At 46.2% G+C, this 20809-nt stretch overlaps 1 protein-coding gene across 9 annotated transcripts in view; it reads right to left on the bottom strand.

The window, feature by feature from the left end:
• Positions 1-20809, bottom strand: part of PFKFB3 (6-phosphofructo-2-kinase/fructose-2,6-biphosphatase 3) — a 66153-nt gene that overhangs the window by 32196 nt on the left and 13148 nt on the right. For 8 of the 9 annotated variants that reach the window (XM_046909160.1, XM_046909159.1, XM_046909158.1 and 5 more), the window contains exon 1: positions 7218-7328. Coding sequence is in view for 2 of the 9 variants with exons in the window: in XM_040654240.2 (XP_040510174.1) it covers positions 7218-7233 (16 nt within the window). In the remaining 7 variants the exon portion in view is untranslated. Of the gene's footprint in view, positions 1-7217; positions 11036-12041; positions 13319-14657; positions 17650-20809 lie in introns of those variants that run through there. The other variant, XM_046909154.1, reaches the window with a different exon arrangement.

Below are 20809 nucleotides of genomic sequence, written 5' to 3'. Positions count from 1 at the left end.
CCAGAATTCACTGGAGATGTGCCGCTTCAGAGGGAGATTTCTCACCATCTCAGTTGCCCTGTGTTTAACAATCACAATTCCCCTTTGGAGAAGCAGCATCTTAGAGGAAAAAAGGGCTAGGAATTGTGGCTGAGAACCAAGCAGCTCATTGCATGAGTGCACACACCAGGCTGCGCCCCTATGTGGCATGGAGATGGCACCCAGAGCGGTGCTCTGACCGGGATGGGATGCAGCCAGACCCACGCACAGCATTAACCCTGGAGCAGAGCCACCAGCAGAACCCCCATTGTTGTCCCATCAACCCCCCACGTCACTGTGGGGCTGGGGACAGCCTGTCCAGGTACAGTAGCACTGCTGTGGGCACACACACAGTACAGTGCGCAGGACTCGCCATCTCACGGTATCGAATTGCTGTCTTTGCAAGAAATAGAACAGGCTCATAGCAGCCCTGTGCCTCTGCTCAGGTCCTGAAGGTCTCCAAAGAGCAGCTAAAGCCACAGCCACCAGCACATTGCTGCACCCTACCATGCCTCACTTTCCCCTGCCACAAGTCATACATTTGGTCATCCTCAGATGAGGATTGACGTGCTGGGGAAAAAAAAAAATCTCAGCAGCCAAATATGAACCAATAGAATGATGTCCATGGGGTAAAAAAAAAAAAGAAAGATAAAATCATGAAAAAAGCAATGAGGAAAAGTACTGACGGGGAGGTGGCAGAGTCACCATACCTGGTGGTGTTCAAGAAAAGGGCAGATGTGGCACTGATGGACGTGGTTAGTGGGCATGGTGGGGATGGGTTGGTGGTTGGCCTGGGTGATCTCAGAGGTCTGTTCCAACCTTAGTGATTCTATGATTCAATTTCTGCTTTTGGGAAGAGGTTGAATCAGGGCGAGCAACACCAAGGAGATTTTTCCTAACTGGGATTTGTGGGAGAGCACAAAGAGAATGGGTTTGTGCTCTGCGAAGGAGAAATCTCAGAGGGAGAAGCATGGGAAGAGACTGAAAAAAAAAGTGTTATGAAGAAAATGTAACTGTTCTCAGTAGTGAGGTAGATTGAAGGTAAGGATATGAGAAGTTGCCCAGCTATAGAGGAAAATATGGGGAAAGGTTATCATGGAAGGACAAGGAGTTGGCTGGAGCTTGATGATCCTTGAGGTCCCTTCCAACCCAAGCCATTCTATGATTCTATGAGTCCCCCAGGGGAAAATGTAAGAGAAACTGAAAATTGCTCACCCGGGGACCATCCTTGATGGCCTTTTTTTCAGCCTTCCTGCTGCTAAAATGTGTCTGTGTTTTAAAAAAAGCCGGTAGCCCTACAGAGGCTGAAGGCAGCTCTCGTGTGCGTGTGTGCACGCACGCAGCAGGCGAGCAGCGATCACGCCTTCCCGGCTGCTGGTTTTGAAATCCTCCCACGTTCCTCTGCTGAAAGCCCGTGGCCATCTGATTTTATGCGAACACCTCCAGAGCTTTGCCTTCGCAAGAAGGGATCTCAGCAGGTTCCTGCCGCGGGTGAAGATGCAGGGATGAAACTGTGAGGAGGCTGCTGTGACAGCAGGGAGATGTGAAGGAGGTGGAGGGTCGGGTCTGGGCATCAGAAAGCCTTCAGAGGTTGTCTTTTTTTTATGGCAAGATGGATTTTTTTCATAACTGAGGGTGTGTTAGGATGGGGTTGGGCATGTCCAGGTAGGTTTTTCCTACCTAGGGTGACCACTGAGATTGGTTTTCTCTAGGTAGATTGGGCTTCTCATGCTGGTGGCACAGGTGAAAAGCACTTAGGTTGTATCAACACCTGTTCATCGTGTAAATTAGGAAAAAATTCTTCTCAGAGTGAGCAAGCAATGGAGCAGGCTGTGCAGGGAGGTGGTGGAGTCACTGTCCTTGGGGGTGTTCAGTAAGAGGGTAGATGTGGTGCTGAGGGACATGGTTAGTGGGCATGGTGGGAATGGGTTGATAGTTGGAATAGAATATCTTACAAGTATTTTCCAACCTAAATAATTCTATGATTCTATGATTCTAAATATAGCACAGGACAGTCTTCCATCCTTGCAGGAGGAAGGCAGGAGACCAAGAGGAGAGTTCTTCCAGCAGCCCCAAGTAGCTTGGTGGCTGCCTGGCCCTGGGAAGGCAGGCTGGAGGCATGCCTGTGTGCTCCCAGGCCAAGAGATGAAACACTGCTATCAGGAGCTGCGTCTTTACCTGGTTTCAATTCCCAGACTTGAGAAGTCTGAGAGGCTGTAAAAACCCATCTCTCCCCATCAGCTGGTATCTGTGAGCTCGGTCCCCAGCAGCATCCATAACAATTAATAGCTTATTGTAAGCCTCCTATCCCAATTTTGAGCAATTTCAAGTGGGCTTTGCTGCTTGACTTGCCCTGGTGGTGCTTACTGTACGTCTCTGTGAAAGCTGCACCAGCACCAGTAGGAACACAACCACTGGGCATGCTGCATCCTTCAACCCATGAAAAGCTCTTAACAAATGCTAGAAAAAGCTAAGGAAAGTGTAATGTCACAGTGGAGAGGTGATGCTCATCAAGTGCTTTCTTGGAGAGCAGGGATATATTAGGATGGGTGTGATTTGGGGATGGACACCCGTGCATGAGTTGTTTGCTCATGTTTTGCCCAAAGGGCTGAAGTGACACCAAGAGCCACAAGGAGGAACATGTTGAGAAGTACAAGCCATGGGGAAAGCGGGATGCAAGGGAGTTTCCAGTCTTCCAGGAAAGGTGATTGATGAAAACAAGGTGACGCTTTAATTAAAGCATGAGCCAGTGAGTCAGGAGAGCTGGAGAAAGCTTGGCCACACATTTCCTCCCTGCCCTTTGAGCAGATGGCTTTGAGCAGACGCCCACATGGTCGCAGACACCAAGACAGACCCCACAGTGTAGGATGACACCCAGACCCCCCCAAGCAGCTCCCGACAAGTGCTCTGCTTTCTTCAGCTGTGTCACTAGGAGGTGTAATTCATCTGTGCCCATAAATTCCCCTTTGACGCGAAGTGCTCAACACATGCACAGGACTGCCAGGAAAGCACAGAGGCAAGGAGTAATGGATGACGTGACCAGCAAGCACAGCAGCGTGTGCATTTGCAAGCCAGGGTGATGAAAGGTGACAAAATTAGCTGTGTAAGTACCAAATATCTGCAGAAAAGCACATTTCCACCCTTTGCTGTAATCACTCTGGAGAAGTAGACAGGTTTGCAGCAGGGTGTGTTATAGTCTGAATACATACGTACAGGAGTTATGATTTCATAGAATCATAATCATAGAATGGCTTGGGTTGGAAGGGACCTTAAAACCCAGTCAGTTCCAGCCCCACTGCAGAGGGCTGGCTGCCACCCTCTAGATCAAGTTGCCCAGGGCCATATCCAACGTGGCCTTGAATGACTCCAGGGATGGGACATCCACAATGTCTCTGGGCAACCTGTACCCATTGCGCTGTATGCAAGGATGCCCTCCATATTGCTTTCAGACTAAGGAGAGATGTTTAATTCAACTTGTGTGCAGAGACCACAAGGCACCACTTCCTTTCCCATCACCAGCCCAGCAGGGCTGAAGTTTCAGCCAGATCCCTCAGGAGCTCTCAAACTCCTGTGCATCCCTCCTTCCTCTCCCACCTCTGAAAGCTGTCACTGCTCCTCCAGACTATGCACGTGGTCCTGCTGCAGTGTGGTGCAGGATGGGGACATGCAGTGGCAACTCCATGTACCACAAGGAATGCTCCATGGGGGACTTCCCCCTGACATACCCAGCAACCCTGTCTGGAAATGGGACTTCTTCGAGCCTAGGGAGCAGACAGTATGAAGGTCTATCATGTCTATGGAGTTGCACCAGTGTTGCAAAGCTGCTGCTGACACCTCTGAGCAACCTTATCTAGCTGTAATATCTCTGTTCATTGCAGGGGAGTTGGACTAGATGACTTTTAAAGATCCCTTCCAACTCAAATGGTTCTATGGTTCTGTGATCTAGGCAGCAGAGCCCCTTTCCATGGACATGGTGTCCCCCATCACCTCTCCAAACCACAGCCCATGCCCATCCAAGTTCACTTCTCCCATAGAATCACAGAAAGACTTTGGTTGGAAGGGACCTTAAATACCATCAGCACTCAAAAAGTATGATCTTTGGCAGTACCAGAGAAGATCACTAATGCTCAAAATCATCACCAGCCACTCCAGAATTTGTCCTCTCATAAATCAGCCTAAGGTCTTTATTCTTTCCCAATTCCCAAGTTCCCTCAACCTTTCTTCATAGGAGAGGTGCTCCAGCCCTCTGATCATCTTCATGGCCCTCTTCTGGACCTCCTTCAACACCTCTGCATCCTTCTTCTGCTGGGGGCCCCAGGCCTGGACACAATATCAAACACTTTTTATTTTAGACCTTGCATCCTTCAAGTCCTTTCATACTGGCTAATTCCTGGAGCCATTCCCATGGCAGCCCATTGGTACCAGCATCATGTGTTCAATCTCTGCTCTCTGGCTTTCAGTCTGATCTCCAGGCCCTTTCCAGCTTGTAATGCTGCAATAACTTTTTTTTGTCCTTTGACAAACGTCCTGCTTTCTGCCAAGATCCTGTTTGTTTATCACTTGCCCACTCCCAGCCTTCCTCCCATCAGCAATAAAGCCGTATTTTTCAGGCGAGGTGAAGGGTGTTTTAGTTGACAGCTCCCAACACTCCCATCAGCAGAACTGCAGCATGGCCAGCGTTTGTCGAGATAAGAAATGAAATTTTCTCCAGTGCTCCCAGCTGATGTGGTAGCGTGTAAGAAATCAATTCTTTCTCTGAGCCCATTGCTTCTAACTGTCCTTGAGCATCCCCGCTAGAAATACCTTTCCTTATCATCTGAAACTGTCAAATGCCTTGAGGTTGGCTGAATGGCAACTGTAGTGCAGGCATGAACCACAGATCCTGAGGTGATGCCACTGGCTGCAGTGCCTGGAGAGAGAGGAAGCAGAATAGAGCCTACATGTGCAGGATTCAGCATAGATTTGTCAGGGAAACCCAGGAAAGTGATGCCAAAACTGTAAGACTGAGAAGCCAACAGAACCAGGGAGAAGTCTGCATTTTACTCCCAGGATACTCTGTTTCCACATGAAAAGATGGCTCGAGGCCTCCAACATGGAAGCCCCAGTCTCCACATGCCTCAGACTACTTGGGGTTTGCAGAGCCTCCAGGCAGAGCCTCCTCTGTGCAGCTCTCAGTTGCTCTGAGCAAGCCCTGGGGTGAAGTGCTGCTCCCAGAAGGCTCCTAAAGGCTCAGCCTTCTTGCTAAGCTGGCTGGAGGCCCCATTTTCCACTGGGAGGATTGGCTTTACATCCTGACTGGCTTTACAACCCCTCTGGGGCCACCACCTTCAGCTTTTCTAGTCTCAGCAAGTCTTACAGTCTTCATCTGCAAGGAGGGTTTCTTGCTAGGGACTCTTTGGAATGACTCATGAACAAAACCCATCTGCACTGCCCTCTGAGCTGTGCTGGACTTTCCCAAGGTCTTTTTGGAGGAGCTGCAAGTGGATGAGGGAGCTGCTGGCAGCTGCTCTGGCATTTCAAGGTTGACCTCTAGAGGAGGTTTGTAAAGGAGCTGTGACTGGGACAGCAACCAAGAGTCGCAAAGCTGAATTCTCTGTAGCAAGGTGACAAGGACACGCAGGGTAGTTGCGCCACAGCATGGCACCATGGCCACGCTTTGCTCCCTGTCCTCACCAACCAGGATTTTGCATTTTCAAAGCCTGATGCATTCTGCTCTCCTCCCACTGCCTGCCGCCCACTCTCTCTCCTTCTGCTCTAAATGAATCCGTTTATCGCCTAAAATTAAACCAAGACCTGCAGCCTGCTGTGCTGTCAGGATGTGAGGGTGTGAACCACCTCACTTCTCATTAAGCCTTAAATGGCAACATCAATCTCTGCACCTGAGATCACGGGCGCTGTGAACATGACTGCGGGCAAACTGCCTCACACACCCAACATCCTCTCCACAGCAGGGAGAGATGAGAAAACCCAATCCAGCCACCTCTTCCCAGTTTTCAGTCCATCCCTGCTGCTCTTTCACACCACACCAGCCTCAGTGTGCAGCATCTCTGCAATGGTACCCTGTGCCCCTTCCCCAGCTGCGCACCAGGAAGGAGACGCTGCTTTGCTTCAGCAGAGAAGATGGGTTAGAGGCTGAGCAGCATCCTCTCCTTATGTCCTTGCATGCCTTAGCTTACCCCTGCCTTTTTATCTTCTAGATAAGGCTTTTCCTCACCCAGTTTCTCCACCCAATAGAGCTCCTCGGACAAGAAGCCACCATGAGCATCCCTCCCATGCCAACATCGCTACACCCTGATGTGACACATGATAAGAAGGAGGTGACGTGAAGGCCTCCATTTTTCAGCAGCTCAGGGGAGGATGGAAAGCTCACCCACCCACCTGCAGGGCAGCAAACAAATGCTACCAGGGCTGAGAATCATAGAATCATTAAGGTTGGAACAGGCTGCTAAAATCAATTAGTCCAACCATCAGTCCATCACTATCATTCCCACTAAGTTATATCCCTCAGTGCCACACCTGCCCTTTTCTTGAACACCCCCAGGGATGATGACTCCATCACCTCCCTCGGCAGGCTGTGCCAATGCCTCAACACTGCTCCTGGGAAGAAATTTTTCCTAATATGCAACCTGAGCTGGGTCGTCCTTGCCCCATGCTGCCAAGCTGTGTGACAGCATGAATGCTCTCCGTGTAACGGAGTTACATGGGAAGAAGAGATTTTTGGGGATGAGAGAGCATGAAGAAGGGCTGTGTGGTGGAATACCCCTCTCAGAAGCCTGTCTCCTCCCGGGATTCAGGCAGCACAGTTCCTCCAGCTGAGCATCTCCCAAGGACAGACACAAATGCATGCACGTTGCCAGTTCTCAGCCTGCGTCACCCCAAAACCCCCACCAGCACCCCATACACTGGCACAGAAAGCTCCTGCTAGCCTATCCTCCTTCTCTCTTACACCAGCCAGAGCAGATCTACCCCAAAAAGCAGAGAGAAACTAAAAACCCACAGCCAAGGGCACACATTTCTGCCCCCCCCTACCCCCCCACCAGCATCATAGCGTCTCTGTGCCCTGGACGCACAGCCAAGCTTGGTGCTCCCATCTTGCACCCCTACAAAAGGGTTTGTGGGACACCTCAGTTCCCTCCCCAGCCCCCCCTTCCCCCAAGCCCATCTGGGGGTGCTGCCCACCCCAAACCCCCAGTCTCTACCTTTGCGGAACGGCATGGGTGGGCGGGATGCAGGGCTGCGCTATCGGTGGCAAGGTCCAGCTCCGTGTCTTAATTTTATCTTCCTTCTTCCTCTCTTTTCTCTTTTTCTTCAGAAGGAAAAGGACATATTTGGGCAAAGCAGGGCAGAAACCGGCGTCATTTGGAGGCAGGCGTTGCCGAAAGGAGGAAGTTCTTTGGGTTTTGCAGCTCTTAACCCTTCGCATCCCGGAGACAGCATGGCTGCTGAGCTGAGAGCAACGGAGCATCAATCTCATCTTTGTTTTGCAGTGCTATTGGGCCAAACTGAGAAAACACTTTTTCTCCCAACACCAGGAACCCAGGCATTCTATTTAGCATCCTCTGGCCACCCTTGCACAAACAAGCTGGGCTGAGGTTCACTGATGGTGTGCCCAGTACTGGGGCCAATCCTGTTTAATACTTTTATTGATGATGAGGAGATAAGAGTTCATCTTCAGTAAGTTGGCAGATTAAACCAGGTTAGGAGGGAGTGTCGATCTGCCTGAGGGTAGGAAGGCCATACAGAGGGATCTGCATAGGCTGGATTGATGGGCTGAGACCAATGGGATGCACTCCAACAAGACCAAGTGCTGGGTCCTGCACTTTGGTCACAGCCACCCCATGCATTGCTACAGGCTTGGGGCAGAGTGGCTGGAAAGCTGTGTGGAGGAAGAGGATCTGGAGGTGCTGGTTGATGCTCCACTAACATGAGCCAGCAGTGTGCCCAGGTGGCCCAGCAGGCCAACGGCATCCTGGTTTGCATCAGAAATAGTGCAGGCAGCAGGAGCAGGTAGGTGATCGTCCCTCTGTATTTGGCACCAGTGAGGCTGCATCTTGAGTACTGTGTTCAGTTTTGGGCCCCTCACTACAAGGAAGACATGGAGACCCTGGAGCTTATCCAAAGAAAGGCAACAAGGCTGGTTAGGAGGCTGAAGCACAAGTCTTATGGGATTGTTTATTCTGAAGAAGAGGAGGCTCGGGGGAGACCTTATTTCTCTCTAGTACTCCCTGAAAGGAGGTTGTAGCGACATGGGGGTCAGCCTTCCAGGTAACAGTGATGAGAGGTAATGGCCTTATGTTGTGCCTGGGGAGGTTCGGGTTGGATATTATGAAAATCTTCTCAGAAAGAGTGGTGAGGCATTGGAACAGGCTGCCCAGGGTGGTGGTGGGGTTACCATTGCTAGAGGTGTTCAAGAAGCATGGAGATGTGGCACTGAGTAATGTGGTTTAGTGAGCATAGATGGTGTGGGTGGGTTGGTCTGCATGATCTTAGTAGTCTTTTCCAGTCTTAATGGTTCTATGATTCTCTGATCTTGCTGTGCTCACCCACATGCCTGGGATGAGCCAGTCCCCATCCCTTTTGGATCACGGCAGGAACAAGCAGCACAGCTGAGCTGCGAGCTGAACCCAGGTTTTGAAGCACCATCATTGTGGTTACCATTCAACCTGCAGTTCAGGTTGCAGCAGGAGGTGAAGGTGGAGTGTTACTGGCTTGAGAGTTGTTCATTTTTTACTATGGCTCCTGTACCGCTGTCACTGGAGGTAGAAGACCTTCCTCAAAGAGGTGGCTGTGGCAGTGGCATTGATTCTGCCCTGCTCTGGAAGGGATGGTGGCTGCATGTGGAGACATCCCTGAGCCTCAGCCTCGAGTGACAGAAGGATGGCAGATTTGGTGATGTGGGGATGCTGAGCTTCCTGCCAGCATTTGGAACCTGTTAGGGCAACTGGTTCCTGCCCCATCGCCAGCAAATACAGCAGGAAACACTGAAGGTGAGTCTCTGCACAGGCAGATCATGTGGGCAACCATTTTCTCATGGCAAATAATCAGAAAACTATTATTACTATTATTGTTATTTAAGGAGGGTCCTTCTTGATTCCATGCATCCTAACACTCGTGTGCAGGAGGAACTCCCCAGCCATGCCAAAGGCTGGGGTGCCATGACAGCAACCTGTCTTCCATGGGATTTTCTAGCAGAAGCAGTCATTTTCTACAGTAAAGCTTTTTTTTCCCTCCATTTGTTGGATTTATTTCCACTGTTTACCGTGTAGCAGCTCTGCTGATCCATCCCTAGCAAGACTGGGAGCTTGACTCAACATCAACGCTGTACTCTGCTGAAATGAGTGTTGTTCCTTGAACTGATGATCTCTGGAAAACACAGAGACTTCTGTAGCTGTATTTCTTGGGATAAATGCTGATTATCAGTTCATTCCTGGAAGAATAACCCCAAAATGTGGTACAATCAGGTTTAGACCCAATGATGAACTTGGGCATCATGTTCATCAAAATCCATGTTTGGATGCTTACGTCCAGATCTTTTGTCCATAATATCCTGCTCATGCTTGCATAGTCTAAAAAGTGCATAAATCCTCAGTTGTTTTTGTTCTGCAACCTTGATGTTTCTTGGATGCTCCAAAAAAATTTCAGTAGGAACATCTCAAAGGTGATCAGGATCTATATTAGAGGCTGGTGGTTAAGGTCCCTGGGAGGATCTTGCTTCCATCAGAGAGGCAAAGAGGCTTTACTTGGAGTGGTGCAAAGGGGGTGGCAAATAAGTAAAACACCTGGTTGGTAATTGGGATTTGCTCCAGTTGCTCTGTGCGTCGGGCCAGAAGGCTCCTGGACAGAACCGTGTCTCCATGTGTCTATTGTGCTTTTCCATGTTTTCCTTGTGGGCAATCTCTAGAAAGCAAATTGCAAGCTTCAGCCAAGGCCATCGTAGGAGTCAAAGCATCTTGTTGCCTCATTCTCTATATTACATCCTACTGTTTTTCGCCCACAGAAAGCACCTCAGGCATCTACGTGGTGCCAAGCAGTTTAAATAAACAGGAAAGTTTCCAAACATAGTCTGATACACTAGGATTTTCATCCCTCACCCAATAAGTCAACAGACGAATGACATAACATTGAGATTATTAAAAAAAAAAATCTGGAAGATGATTTCAAGATGAGATTTAGATGGAATCAAAACAACATATGGTTTGGGTTGGGGAAGCAAGGATGGCTCTTCTCTTGGTCGAGCACAAACACCAGACTGCATGGGCAGAGAAGGCAGCTTGGCATCACTCAGGCTTTTAGGAACAGGTTGGGCAAACATGCTGGGAGTGGTCCTAAGCCAGCGCTTATCCTGCCTTGGGGCTGAAGGATGGTGTAGATGGATTCTTGAGATCTTCCCAAGGCTTCCATGCTGGGAGAGGCACCAACAGAAGTGGCATTTGCCAGCACCTTTCCCAGCCGTGGCCTGCAGGAAGCTGTCTCCAAAGAAAACAAAAGCATGATTTAATTGCTATTGAAACGTTGGTGGAGTTGTTTAGTTAGAATTAATTCAGTGAAGAGTTCTTTTACCTTTATACTAGGTTTTAAGCCCGTGTTTGGCTGAGATGCTGGCTGCAGCCAGGTAGGCAGTATTTGCACAGAAAACAGGGTGGAGATACAGCCCAGATTCCTGACAAACTCCAGCTAAAAACCAAAACTGCTCATTTTCATCAATATCTGCACATTTCAAGGGGCATGGGAGAGGGGGTGCTCTGCCACACTAAGATGCTCAGCATTCCTGCACATACCTAAGGGAAGTGCAGACATATTAACATATACATGGAGGAATGAATATTTCTATCAGTGATTGCCCAGCCAGGAAATCACTACTGAATTGACCTGCCTTTCCCATCAGCAGCATGGCAAGATGATGCACAGAAACTGTCTGCAAGCCGGAGATGTCAGTGCTGTTCTTGGGCTGGAGCCATGCAGTCATTTCATGCTGAGAATCAGACACAAGGATCCACTTTGCAAAGAGGCTTGTGCACTATGAACAAAGAATAATGTGAGCAGCTCATTTAAAATATTTATATCATCTAAAACTACTTGTGTGGCACAAGCCCAAGAAAGACGAGGGTGCTCATAATAGCTGGCACTGAATGCATGGTGGGTCATGCTTACATGATCAGTCAGGCTTGCCTAATTCTATTTCATCCTTTTGTAAGATGCTGGATTCCATGGACACAGGCTCTTAGCCCCTGGCCTCAACCCCTGGATTATACTGTGATTGAAGGTATTGCTTCCCCAGACCTTATCCCCCTGCTCAGCTATTTTTCTGCTGCTGTTCTCCTAAGCCAGTCTTTCCTAGCTCCCAAGGTTGTACTTCAGTGACCAGCCACTGCTGTATGTTGTTTATAGCCCCGAGCCTTCTGTTTTTGGTCTGCATCCTCACTTTCAAGGCTTTTCCCAACCATCCTGTGCTCCAGGTAGCAGAGACACCTGATACCAAGCTCTGTTTTGCAGCTGTTGATAACAAGTTTGATGCTTCAGCCTTGAAAATTTAGCAGAAGGGAAAGTTGCAGAGAGGCCTATGGCTTCTTACTATGTCACTGGCAGTAATAATAGCATTTCTGCTGGGAGAGCAGACAGCACACAACCAGGTTGTCAGAGTTTAAGGTGCAGCACAGACTGGAAACAAGCAGCTCTTGGAGACTCTCCAGTCAGGCTCCACGTGCACTGCAACCTGACCTAGACAGATTATTTTTGCTAGCCTGGTATTAGGGCTGGCATCCTCATATCACAAAGATTAGGTGCTCTATAAAGGTGTCATGAGAAGATTGGATTAGAGAGATGCAGGTCAAAGACTTAGGTAAAGGTGCTCTTGGTCCCTTGCACAGCTCTGGGGCCCAGTCCCATGTTCTGCCCACAGTAATCGGCTTTTGGGTTTGAGAAAGAAATGCCCAAGAGCACTGTAAGGAACTGGACAGCATTTCCCATGAGTGATCTGCATGCAGTAATTACTGCAGCAGTACCACTCGCTGCCAGATACATACCTTAGTGGCTTTCCTGCAGATGCCTGCTCGAGCAGGTTCCTAAATGTGTCCATGCTCTTTCCATGCAAACCCAGTCTCGCTTCTCCAGGGACATTTCCATTGATTTCCATGGCTTTGAACTGCTACAACACTCCTCCCCAGCACTGAAGGGAGAGTGTCACTCTGAGAGAACCACCTACATCCTTCTTCTGATGCATCCAGAGTGACAAACAATCATTTCCTTCTCACCGAGTCCCCCTGAAAGGTGAATCCAGGCTCTGTTTTTTCTTTCTGATACTTTTTTTAAAGATGTATGCATTGATTTTATCAACGCTAACATCACAATGTTCATAATACAAAAAGAAGTGATAACAGCCTCAGTCTTAATTATTCTGGGTCCAGAGCCACAGTCCATCAGCTGCTCCTCAGTTTCGTGTTTTTATTTAATGTTTCTTGAGCTTTGCCTGAAAAAGCACTGGAGGAAAAACAAAGACCATCAAGGCTTTGTTCACAAATAAAGCAACCTGTTTCATAGAAATAAAACTAAGCAAAACACTTTGTCAAAGCAAAGTGAGGAAGAAAATACCCGAGTAGCACTGTGATAGATGGCCATATTTTCAGGACTTTTTTTTTTTTTTTCCTCCTTATTAATCCTTAGTTCCTGACTTCCTCTGAAGAGCTGAGCCTTTGCAGGTGAATGTGATGCTCTGGGGACCTCATTTGCAAAGCCAGCCGTGCTGTGCTATATGGTACAACGTGCAGAGTTTTAACTGGTGCACTGTAGGGAGCTGGGCTGCATGCTGTTCTTTATGTTTATGTTTGAAGCAAATACCTAAATCTTGCTTTGAGTGCAGTTCATTTCCATAAAGTTACTTCCCTATCAAGGACTTTATATGCCTCACAGATACACAAAGAGGGAAGAGGAGTCACTGGGAAGTGTTCCAACTCATATCTTCTTCCAGTGAGGACAGTGCACCACTACAATTGCATAACCCCAGCGTTCTCCTGAAGTGCCTCAAACAACTCAAAACCCATCCATTTTCCCTTCCCATCCTTGCAAGACGAGCAGGTGCTGGAGGAGCATAGGCTTGTTTTGCTAGAGTATCATTTGAGTTTTAGTTCACAGTTGCTATACAAGTTTTACAAGTTTGAAGCAGCAAAGTCCAAAAACACTACCCAGCTTTCTGCCCGCAGCAAGAGGAGGAGAGATCTGTGAGGAGCTGAAGACCTTTGCCTTGGCAGGACCATATGGATTCCTGAGCTGTCTCGGATAGAGGCAGGAGATCACACCTTAGAGACTGAAAGAATAAAAACAACAAAAGGGCTGTGAGGTGGTAAGATGCTTAAAAACTGCTTTGGGAAAAACACGTTCTTCCTATGGGAGAAATAAGAGGTAGAAGAGAAACAAGAAAAAGGTTAGTTGTCTTCCTGTGAAATACCTTGTTTTCTTTATACCTGAGGTTCTCTTGTGCTTTATCAGCCAATAAAGCACGTGCAGCTTAAAGCACCCTTGCAAAATCTCTGGCACCTGCTTTATCTGGTTTATGTTGTGAACAACATTTAGTACTGGAGATGCTACACTTGCTAGGAGATGTAGGGGAGCACCGGCCTTCATGCCTGCCAAAGCGGGGTCTGCACAGGGAGCACAGCTGAAGGGGAGCACAGCTTCTGTCCCCCACCTCTTGGGCTTAGGGTGCATTAATGCTGCATGGTGATCAGCAGCAGACGTACGGCTGAGCTCTTGCATTCCTAAACTAACACAATAGGAACAAGGAACCAAGCCATGTGCTTTGGGATTAACCTACTTCCCGTTACTTAAAAAGAAACACCATAAATATTTGCGTGGTACAGAAACTGGAGAAAGCAGGTATGAGAGGAGAAATCTGCACAAGTGTGCATGCTATCCCTTCTCCAATTAACTGCTTTGTTTTCTTTAGGTCTCATCTGCTCTCATCCTCCTCAGTGTCCATTTCCCACCCCATGTCTGGCATACAGACAGGGGCTTTGTTATGTTTCTCTCTCCTGAGGAACACAGAAGTAGAAATGGTAGGTTTGTGCAACCTTTTCCAGCAGTTAAAAGCCCTGCAGACTTTAATCCATTTTCTCCTCCTTACCACTAATTTGGTGCATTGCAACTCAAGTAACACTAGGCTTGCAGCAATAAATAGCAGGTAAAAATCACCCTGGATATTGAAGGCATACAGTACCTATAACTGTTGGCTTGTAGAAAGAGAAAGGCAATCATACCAACATGAGCAGTCATTTCAAGAATGTTTCAGAATTCACAGGTCCTTTGATGAAGAGGAGAAAGGAGCAGCTCCCCATTTGTTGCTCCTGACACAAGGCATAAATACTGATGAGAAAGCATGGAGCTGCACAGGAGTTAAGGCTTCTATGCTCTAGAGCTGGCTGACATTATAAGGAAATCAGCCAATTCTTGCAACCTTGAAAAATTCTATCATCCTCTGTGATGCATAAACCATCACTGCAGTCCTCTGAGGTAAAGTTTCATTTTCAAACTCACTGTGCAAATGCATAACAGGCACAGATGAGACTTCCCTTGAGATTTGCCTCCTCTCTCAGAGACCAGTTATTCCCAGAACCTCAAAACATCCACATATATATCTCATTCATTACTCTAAGCACCAGCGCTGTCCCCCTCCTCAGCTCAGTTATTTCTCCAGAGCCCCACAGCAAGCCAACATTCAGAAGAAGAAAGGGCATCGTGTGTCCTTCCAGGAGCTGCCTGCCCATCTTCAGCTGGGCTGTGCAGAAGTCCTGTAACAACCAGTGATCAGTGGTTAGTTAGTGGTGCTGTGCAAACAATATTCTGCAGACTGTTTTTGTGGGTTGTTTTTTTTGTTTTGTTTTTTGGTCCAGCTACAAGGGTCAGTCTGATCTTCTTATGTGTTGTGTCTACTTTCTACTTACAGCAACATGCTGTGAGGTGGGGGGAGAGAGATCAATCACGTCACCTCTTCGTTCTGAGGTCCATATGTTGAGCTAGAACCAAAATCTCAGTCTTTAGGGAAGTATGCTGGTGACATAAAGCTGGCTGCTGAAGTGACCAGAATAGTGCAAACATTATTTTCAACGTAAGAAAATGGGTGAAATACACCTAGGAGTAAGCAGTAAGACCAGTTTATGCATGAGGTTGAACACTCAGTACCTGCTGCTCATCAGTGCCTTCCTATTGATGGTTTTAGCCCAGTAACTCATCTCAAAGCCCTCCCATTTCTGAAGGTTCATGGAAGTTTTCCAAGGAGAGGGCAGCCTGTGAATCACAGAGGGCAGGCCCTGAAGCAGTGAGAAAAATAACGACCATGCACATAACCCAAACTGGTTGGATGTGAAAGGTTCTGTGATTGCTCTTTAACTTCCACGCAACTAGAATGAAGTCTTGATAGAATCACAGAACAGCCTGGGTTGAAAAGGACCACAATGATCATCTGGTTTCAACTCCCCTACTATGTGCAGGGTCACCAACCACCAGACCAGGCTGCCCAGAGCCACATCCAGCCTGGCCTTGAATGCCTCCAGGGTTAGAGCATGCACAACATCCTTGGGCAACTTGTTCCAGTGTGTCACCACCCTCTGAGTGAAAAACATCAGAGGGCAAGAGAGAAGTCATTTAATGGAAGTCTTGCCTGTAGGACACACAAAATTCTGAAGCTCAGCGTTATTCTCAAAGTCATCTCTGAAAAACCCTCTCTTCCACAGCTCAGCGCAGCAGAAAGCCAAATCTCCTGGATGACAGAGCCAACATTTCACAAAAGCTCAATTCTTTCCTCTAGCACAGGGGAAAAGCCCCAGCTCAGACACTGACTGACACCAAACAGGAGCTGGAGGTTGGCCAGTGGGTGGAAGTAGAAGCAGTGGTACAACAAGTCATCGTGGTGCCTGTGACTCCTGAAGGGTCTCCTCCTACATGCAAATACAGATGAAAAAACGTAGACAGCCAAACAGAACCTGAAGAAACAGGAGAGTTTTCAAAGTAGCAGTTCCTAAGAGACTGTATATTCTCATTTCTCTGCTGGCAGGAAATTAACAAACTGAGTGCAGTGCTAATGCAATCAAATCGCTATTCCTCTTCTAAGGACAAGTGTCTCATCACTTAAAGGTATGAATTCTCCCAGAGTCCAATCATTATCACACAATACTGCAGTTATTGGAACAGAGGGTGCTTGTAATCAACATGATTGGTTCTCTGCAATCGTAAGCATCTCCTGATTTATTACAGAAAGGAGGAAGATTACAGTCAGGACAATGTTATCAACACCAGATAGATCTGTAAGCAGCCCTCAGCTGTATGGATGCTCTTATTCTTTTCCAAAATTCTTTAGAGAATTTTCATTTATATCTAAGATTCTGGAGCAGCAAATTCTAGAAAAAGAGCTGCAGGCATATGAGCAACAAGAAAATCATCAGCAGCATTCAGCATGATGCCGCCAAGGGAAAGTATGCTTGACCAACTTAATTGACTTGTATGGTGAAGTGGCATGGTAAACAAGGAGAGAGCAGTGGACATTGCCTACCAGGACTTCAGGAAGGCCTTTGAAATCATCTTCCCTAAGATTCCTAGTGTGTTGTTGATGCCCAAAAGGCTAAAATTATGCTGGGCTGCATTAGGAGGAATGTGACCAGCATGTGGTCACACGTGGTTTACTCAGAACTGGTTAAGATCCTGGAGTACTGGGTCCAGTTCTGGACTCCCCAGTACAGTCCGGGATGGACATACTGGAGACTATCCAATAAAGGACTATGAAGATGAAGGGACTGAAATAGCTCTCCTATGAGGAAAGGCTGGAAGAGCTGGGACTTCTCAGCCTAGAGAACAGAAGGCTCAGGGGGAATCTCATCACTGCCTATAAATATATGAAGGGAATGTTGAAGGATGGGGATAGGCTCTTGTCAGTGGTGCCCGGCTCTAGGACAAGGAGCAGTGAGCACAAATCAGAGCACAGGAGATTCTCTGAACATCAGGAAGCACTTCTATGCTGTATGGGAGATGGAGCACAGGCATGGGCTGTCCAGAGTGGTTGTAGTCCCCTCCCTGCAGCTGCTTGGACCTGCTCTTGAGCACTCTGCTTTGGGTGTCCCTATTTAAGCAGAGGTTGGACCAGACGGACCCAGAGGTCCCTGCCAACCTCAGTCACTCTACAATTCTGTGAAATTAAGGGCACTGAAAGACCTGCATTCATAGTCCAGTAACATTGATTTCCCACGAGATCCAGAAGACAAATATAAGCACTTCCTGGATTTCAGTAGTATATCATTTTTCACTACCAACTCTAGCTGGCCATGCCTGTTTGCTGGTACTTCTCAAACTGGGAAAAAGAAAAAAAACAAATAATAATAATTAAAAAAGCTTTTTTAAGTGCTATATTCTTACTGCTGTATCTGCTGGCAAAAATGGAAACAGCAATAGTAATTTTGTTCACCTTCTAAAAAATGTAATTTGTAACATGAGGTAAGTTGCAACTTACCTGTGCATGGATCAGCATAGCATACAAGCAGAATCACCTGTAGAATTAACAACTTCAAGCTGATTCAGCAGGACTCGGAGTTTCAGCTTCTTGTTCCTGTGGCATTCCTGTTGCTGCTGCATGGCTTATCTCTATTTTCTTCTCTATAAAATCAACAGCTGTTTACTATTTTACCAGATCACAGCTTTGTCTCACAGAAAAGAGCTTCAGAAGTACAAAGTGTGTTATTTTGATGAATGCTGGGTAATTAAGGAAAAAGGTCATTATAAAGTCTAACTAAGTTAAAGGCTAAGAGCACTTACCATTTTCTGCCTTTAAATAAAAAGCAACTCCTCCAGGAGGAATTTGGGTTTTAGTTGCATAGTTGCAAATATAGGGCTATAGGGTATAATCTCAGCTCTGAAACCAACCTTTTGCATGACCTTGGGCAAGACACATTTCAGCTGTCTCCCTCCCTCTTTGCACGGCTGTTTAGATAACATTTTGAGGCAACAACTCTCATCCTTCATATAATATTAGCACATCAAGCATTCATTTTGACAACAGTAATTTAAAACTTCGCATTCCCTGGGAGTGCAAAGCTCATCAGATTTCTTTAGTCTGACGCTAAGTGGGCAAGAGATGAACTGACAGATGAAATTCAGCATAGGCTAAATACAGAGCAGTGCACATAAGAAAATACAGTTGTAACCTATGTTCATAATGATGGGCTCTGAAATAGCTGTTACCACTCAAGAATGAAACCTGGAGGTTATAAAAACTAAAAATTACAAAGGCATCAAGTCAATGCTTCCCTGCTTTTAAAGTAACAATCACTGTTACAATTTAGAAAAGTAAAAAGGCAGCAAATGGTTATGCCACTATGCAAATCCCTGTTCTTTAGACTTCAGGGTTGGTAACACACTACAGACATCTTGTTCAGCTCCTGGCTGACATGTCCTAAATGTCTCTCTCAGCTTGCTGTTAGCATCAGGACACTGCCAAATCTTCCTGAAGTAGGCACCTAATCTAGATTCTCGGAAGTAATGAACAGTTTGTGCTTAGCCTGAGAGGGGAATTAAAGTTTAACTTCAGGAAATCTGGCCCGAAAAATATCAAACCTGTTCACTTCAGTAATATAACCAATACTGTATTGCCAATAGACAAATGTAACAGGCCACCATTCTATTCATTTTCTGTAATCATGATTTTCTAAGGCATCACACAAAATACAACAAAAATATTATTGCTCTGGACTACAGTTATGAAGTTATGTTTACAATATACCTAACAGAGAAAACGTTGGTGCCTAACTTGAAGTACAAAAAGACAAAGAAACAAGTGCAAGTAAAAGTTCATAGGTGTAACAGAACTCCAAATTAAGTGTTGTGGATCTTTTTGACAGGGTGCTGACAAATTATGGAAGGAAAAAAGGATGTATAAGCAGGAAGAGCTGAAAGTGTTAAATGAAAGGGAATTTGAAAACCTAAAGTCGGTAACAACAGCTTCCAGAGAAAGTAGAATTTAGAAACTAGATTTTTAAAGGCATGCAAAGAACAGTCTTATCTGACAAAGCCTGAGCCAACACATCAACATAGATTAAATGGAAGAATGTGCATTTGCAAAGAAAAGAATACTTTTCTACTAACTACCTTACTTATAACAAGTCATCTGTAAGACCTTAGACTAAGGACCACAGTCATTATGTCTCACCCTTTTCAGGTTTCCAGGTTGGCCTGTTTTTGCATTTCCTGTAGCAGCACCTAGAGGCCAACTGCTCCAACATCACTTAACTCTGCTGCACCCAGCAAACTACCTACAAAGGAACGAAGCTTGAAATGCAACTAAGGCAATGTACTTCTGCTAACACTTCAGAAGGAGGTGAGCTGACTTAGTGACCCCATGGTACAGGTAAATATTTCATTTACAGAATATTTGTGTGTCTCCCTTATGCAATCACTAAACCAACAAGCCACTTCCTCTATATTTACAGAGATAAGTGTTAGGCTTTAGTCTTAAACACTGACAATGATCTTTATAGCTAAATGGTACAGAGCTTGCCACTAAAGCAATTCTCAGCAAACAGAAGACTTTGAACACACTAAACTAGAAGGCAGAAGAGCTAGTTAGAAGAAAAAATCTGTAAACTCAGGAAATGCTAATAGCTACTCATTAAGAACAGCAGAATTTGCTGAAATAAAAGCCAATTCCCATTTCAAGTTAAGTTCAGATCACAATAAATGGATTACCAGCAGGTAACTTTCTGGAGCATGACATTCAAATTATTTAACTCCTGTAAGCAAATATATGCTAATTCCTATTAGGCCAATTTCTTCATTTTACTACATAGTAGAAAGGACTTTAAAGTATATTGCTCAAGGTCAAACAGAAAACTAACAGCAGAGGTAATAACAGAATCTGAATTCTGTTATGGCCCCAAGACCTGAGGTTTTAGCATTAGTCAGGCTGGTTCTTCACCTTTGCTGCAGTGAGGTTTCTCTAATGGTGGATTACAGCCACTGCTAACAGTGGAAACGTGCCACAGAAGTGACCACCTTTGAGGGAAGGCCTTGTGTAACAGAAGAGGACAGTAAGGAAGCTGACACACGGTAGGTAAAATACAAGTTTTTTAAAAAAATTGTTTTCTCTTTTACAGGCAAATGTTTGTACAGAGGTTGTTGGAACACAAGCAGACAAAATAAGCAAGAAACAAGACGAAGGGTTTGTCATATGGATCTGCAGCCAAAACTTAACAAAAAGGCAATAACTGGAGATACTCACAGCGTTGATCAACTACAGGTCTATATCCCCTCCCCCAAGTACACGTGTATAACAGGAAAAAGACATCCAGCATCAGCTTTTGAACAGCTAAAATGCCCTCAAAGCTCCCTTCCATTTTAATACCTATACAATTTCAGTGGCAATTGTAGATGCAACAGAGCGCACAACCACCATCGCTGCACAGCCTTCTCTTGCCACCTCTGTCACATACTGTTCCCAAACAAAAGGTGAACACGAAACCAGGAGCAGAATGCTACATACTATTTTACATCAGATTGAAAAGAGCTGCAGTGTTTAGAAGTTTAGTCTGTCTTTTCTTCATATTTTTCTATGAGAATTTTCTCCCACTGCTTTCTTCTTAGGTGTGAATCAATTAAAAAGTTAGTTACCTACATTAGAGGAATTGAGAATCTGATAGCTGGCCAGATGAAAGAACGAGTTTTTTTTCAGTTCTATACACAGCATTTCAATAACTACCTGCAATCAGCTAATGCTTGCTTTCCAGCAAAGACTGCCTGACAGTACAGAGCATGTGCTGACAGT

Source organism: Gallus gallus, chromosome 1 (genome assembly GCF_016699485.2).
Source record: "Gallus gallus isolate bGalGal1 chromosome 1, bGalGal1.mat.broiler.GRCg7b, whole genome shotgun sequence".
NCBI lineage: Eukaryota > Metazoa > Chordata > Aves > Galliformes > Phasianidae > Gallus > Gallus gallus.
The sequence above is the reverse complement of the archived record's forward strand: the minus strand, read 5'-3'. Positions and strand labels throughout refer to the sequence as shown.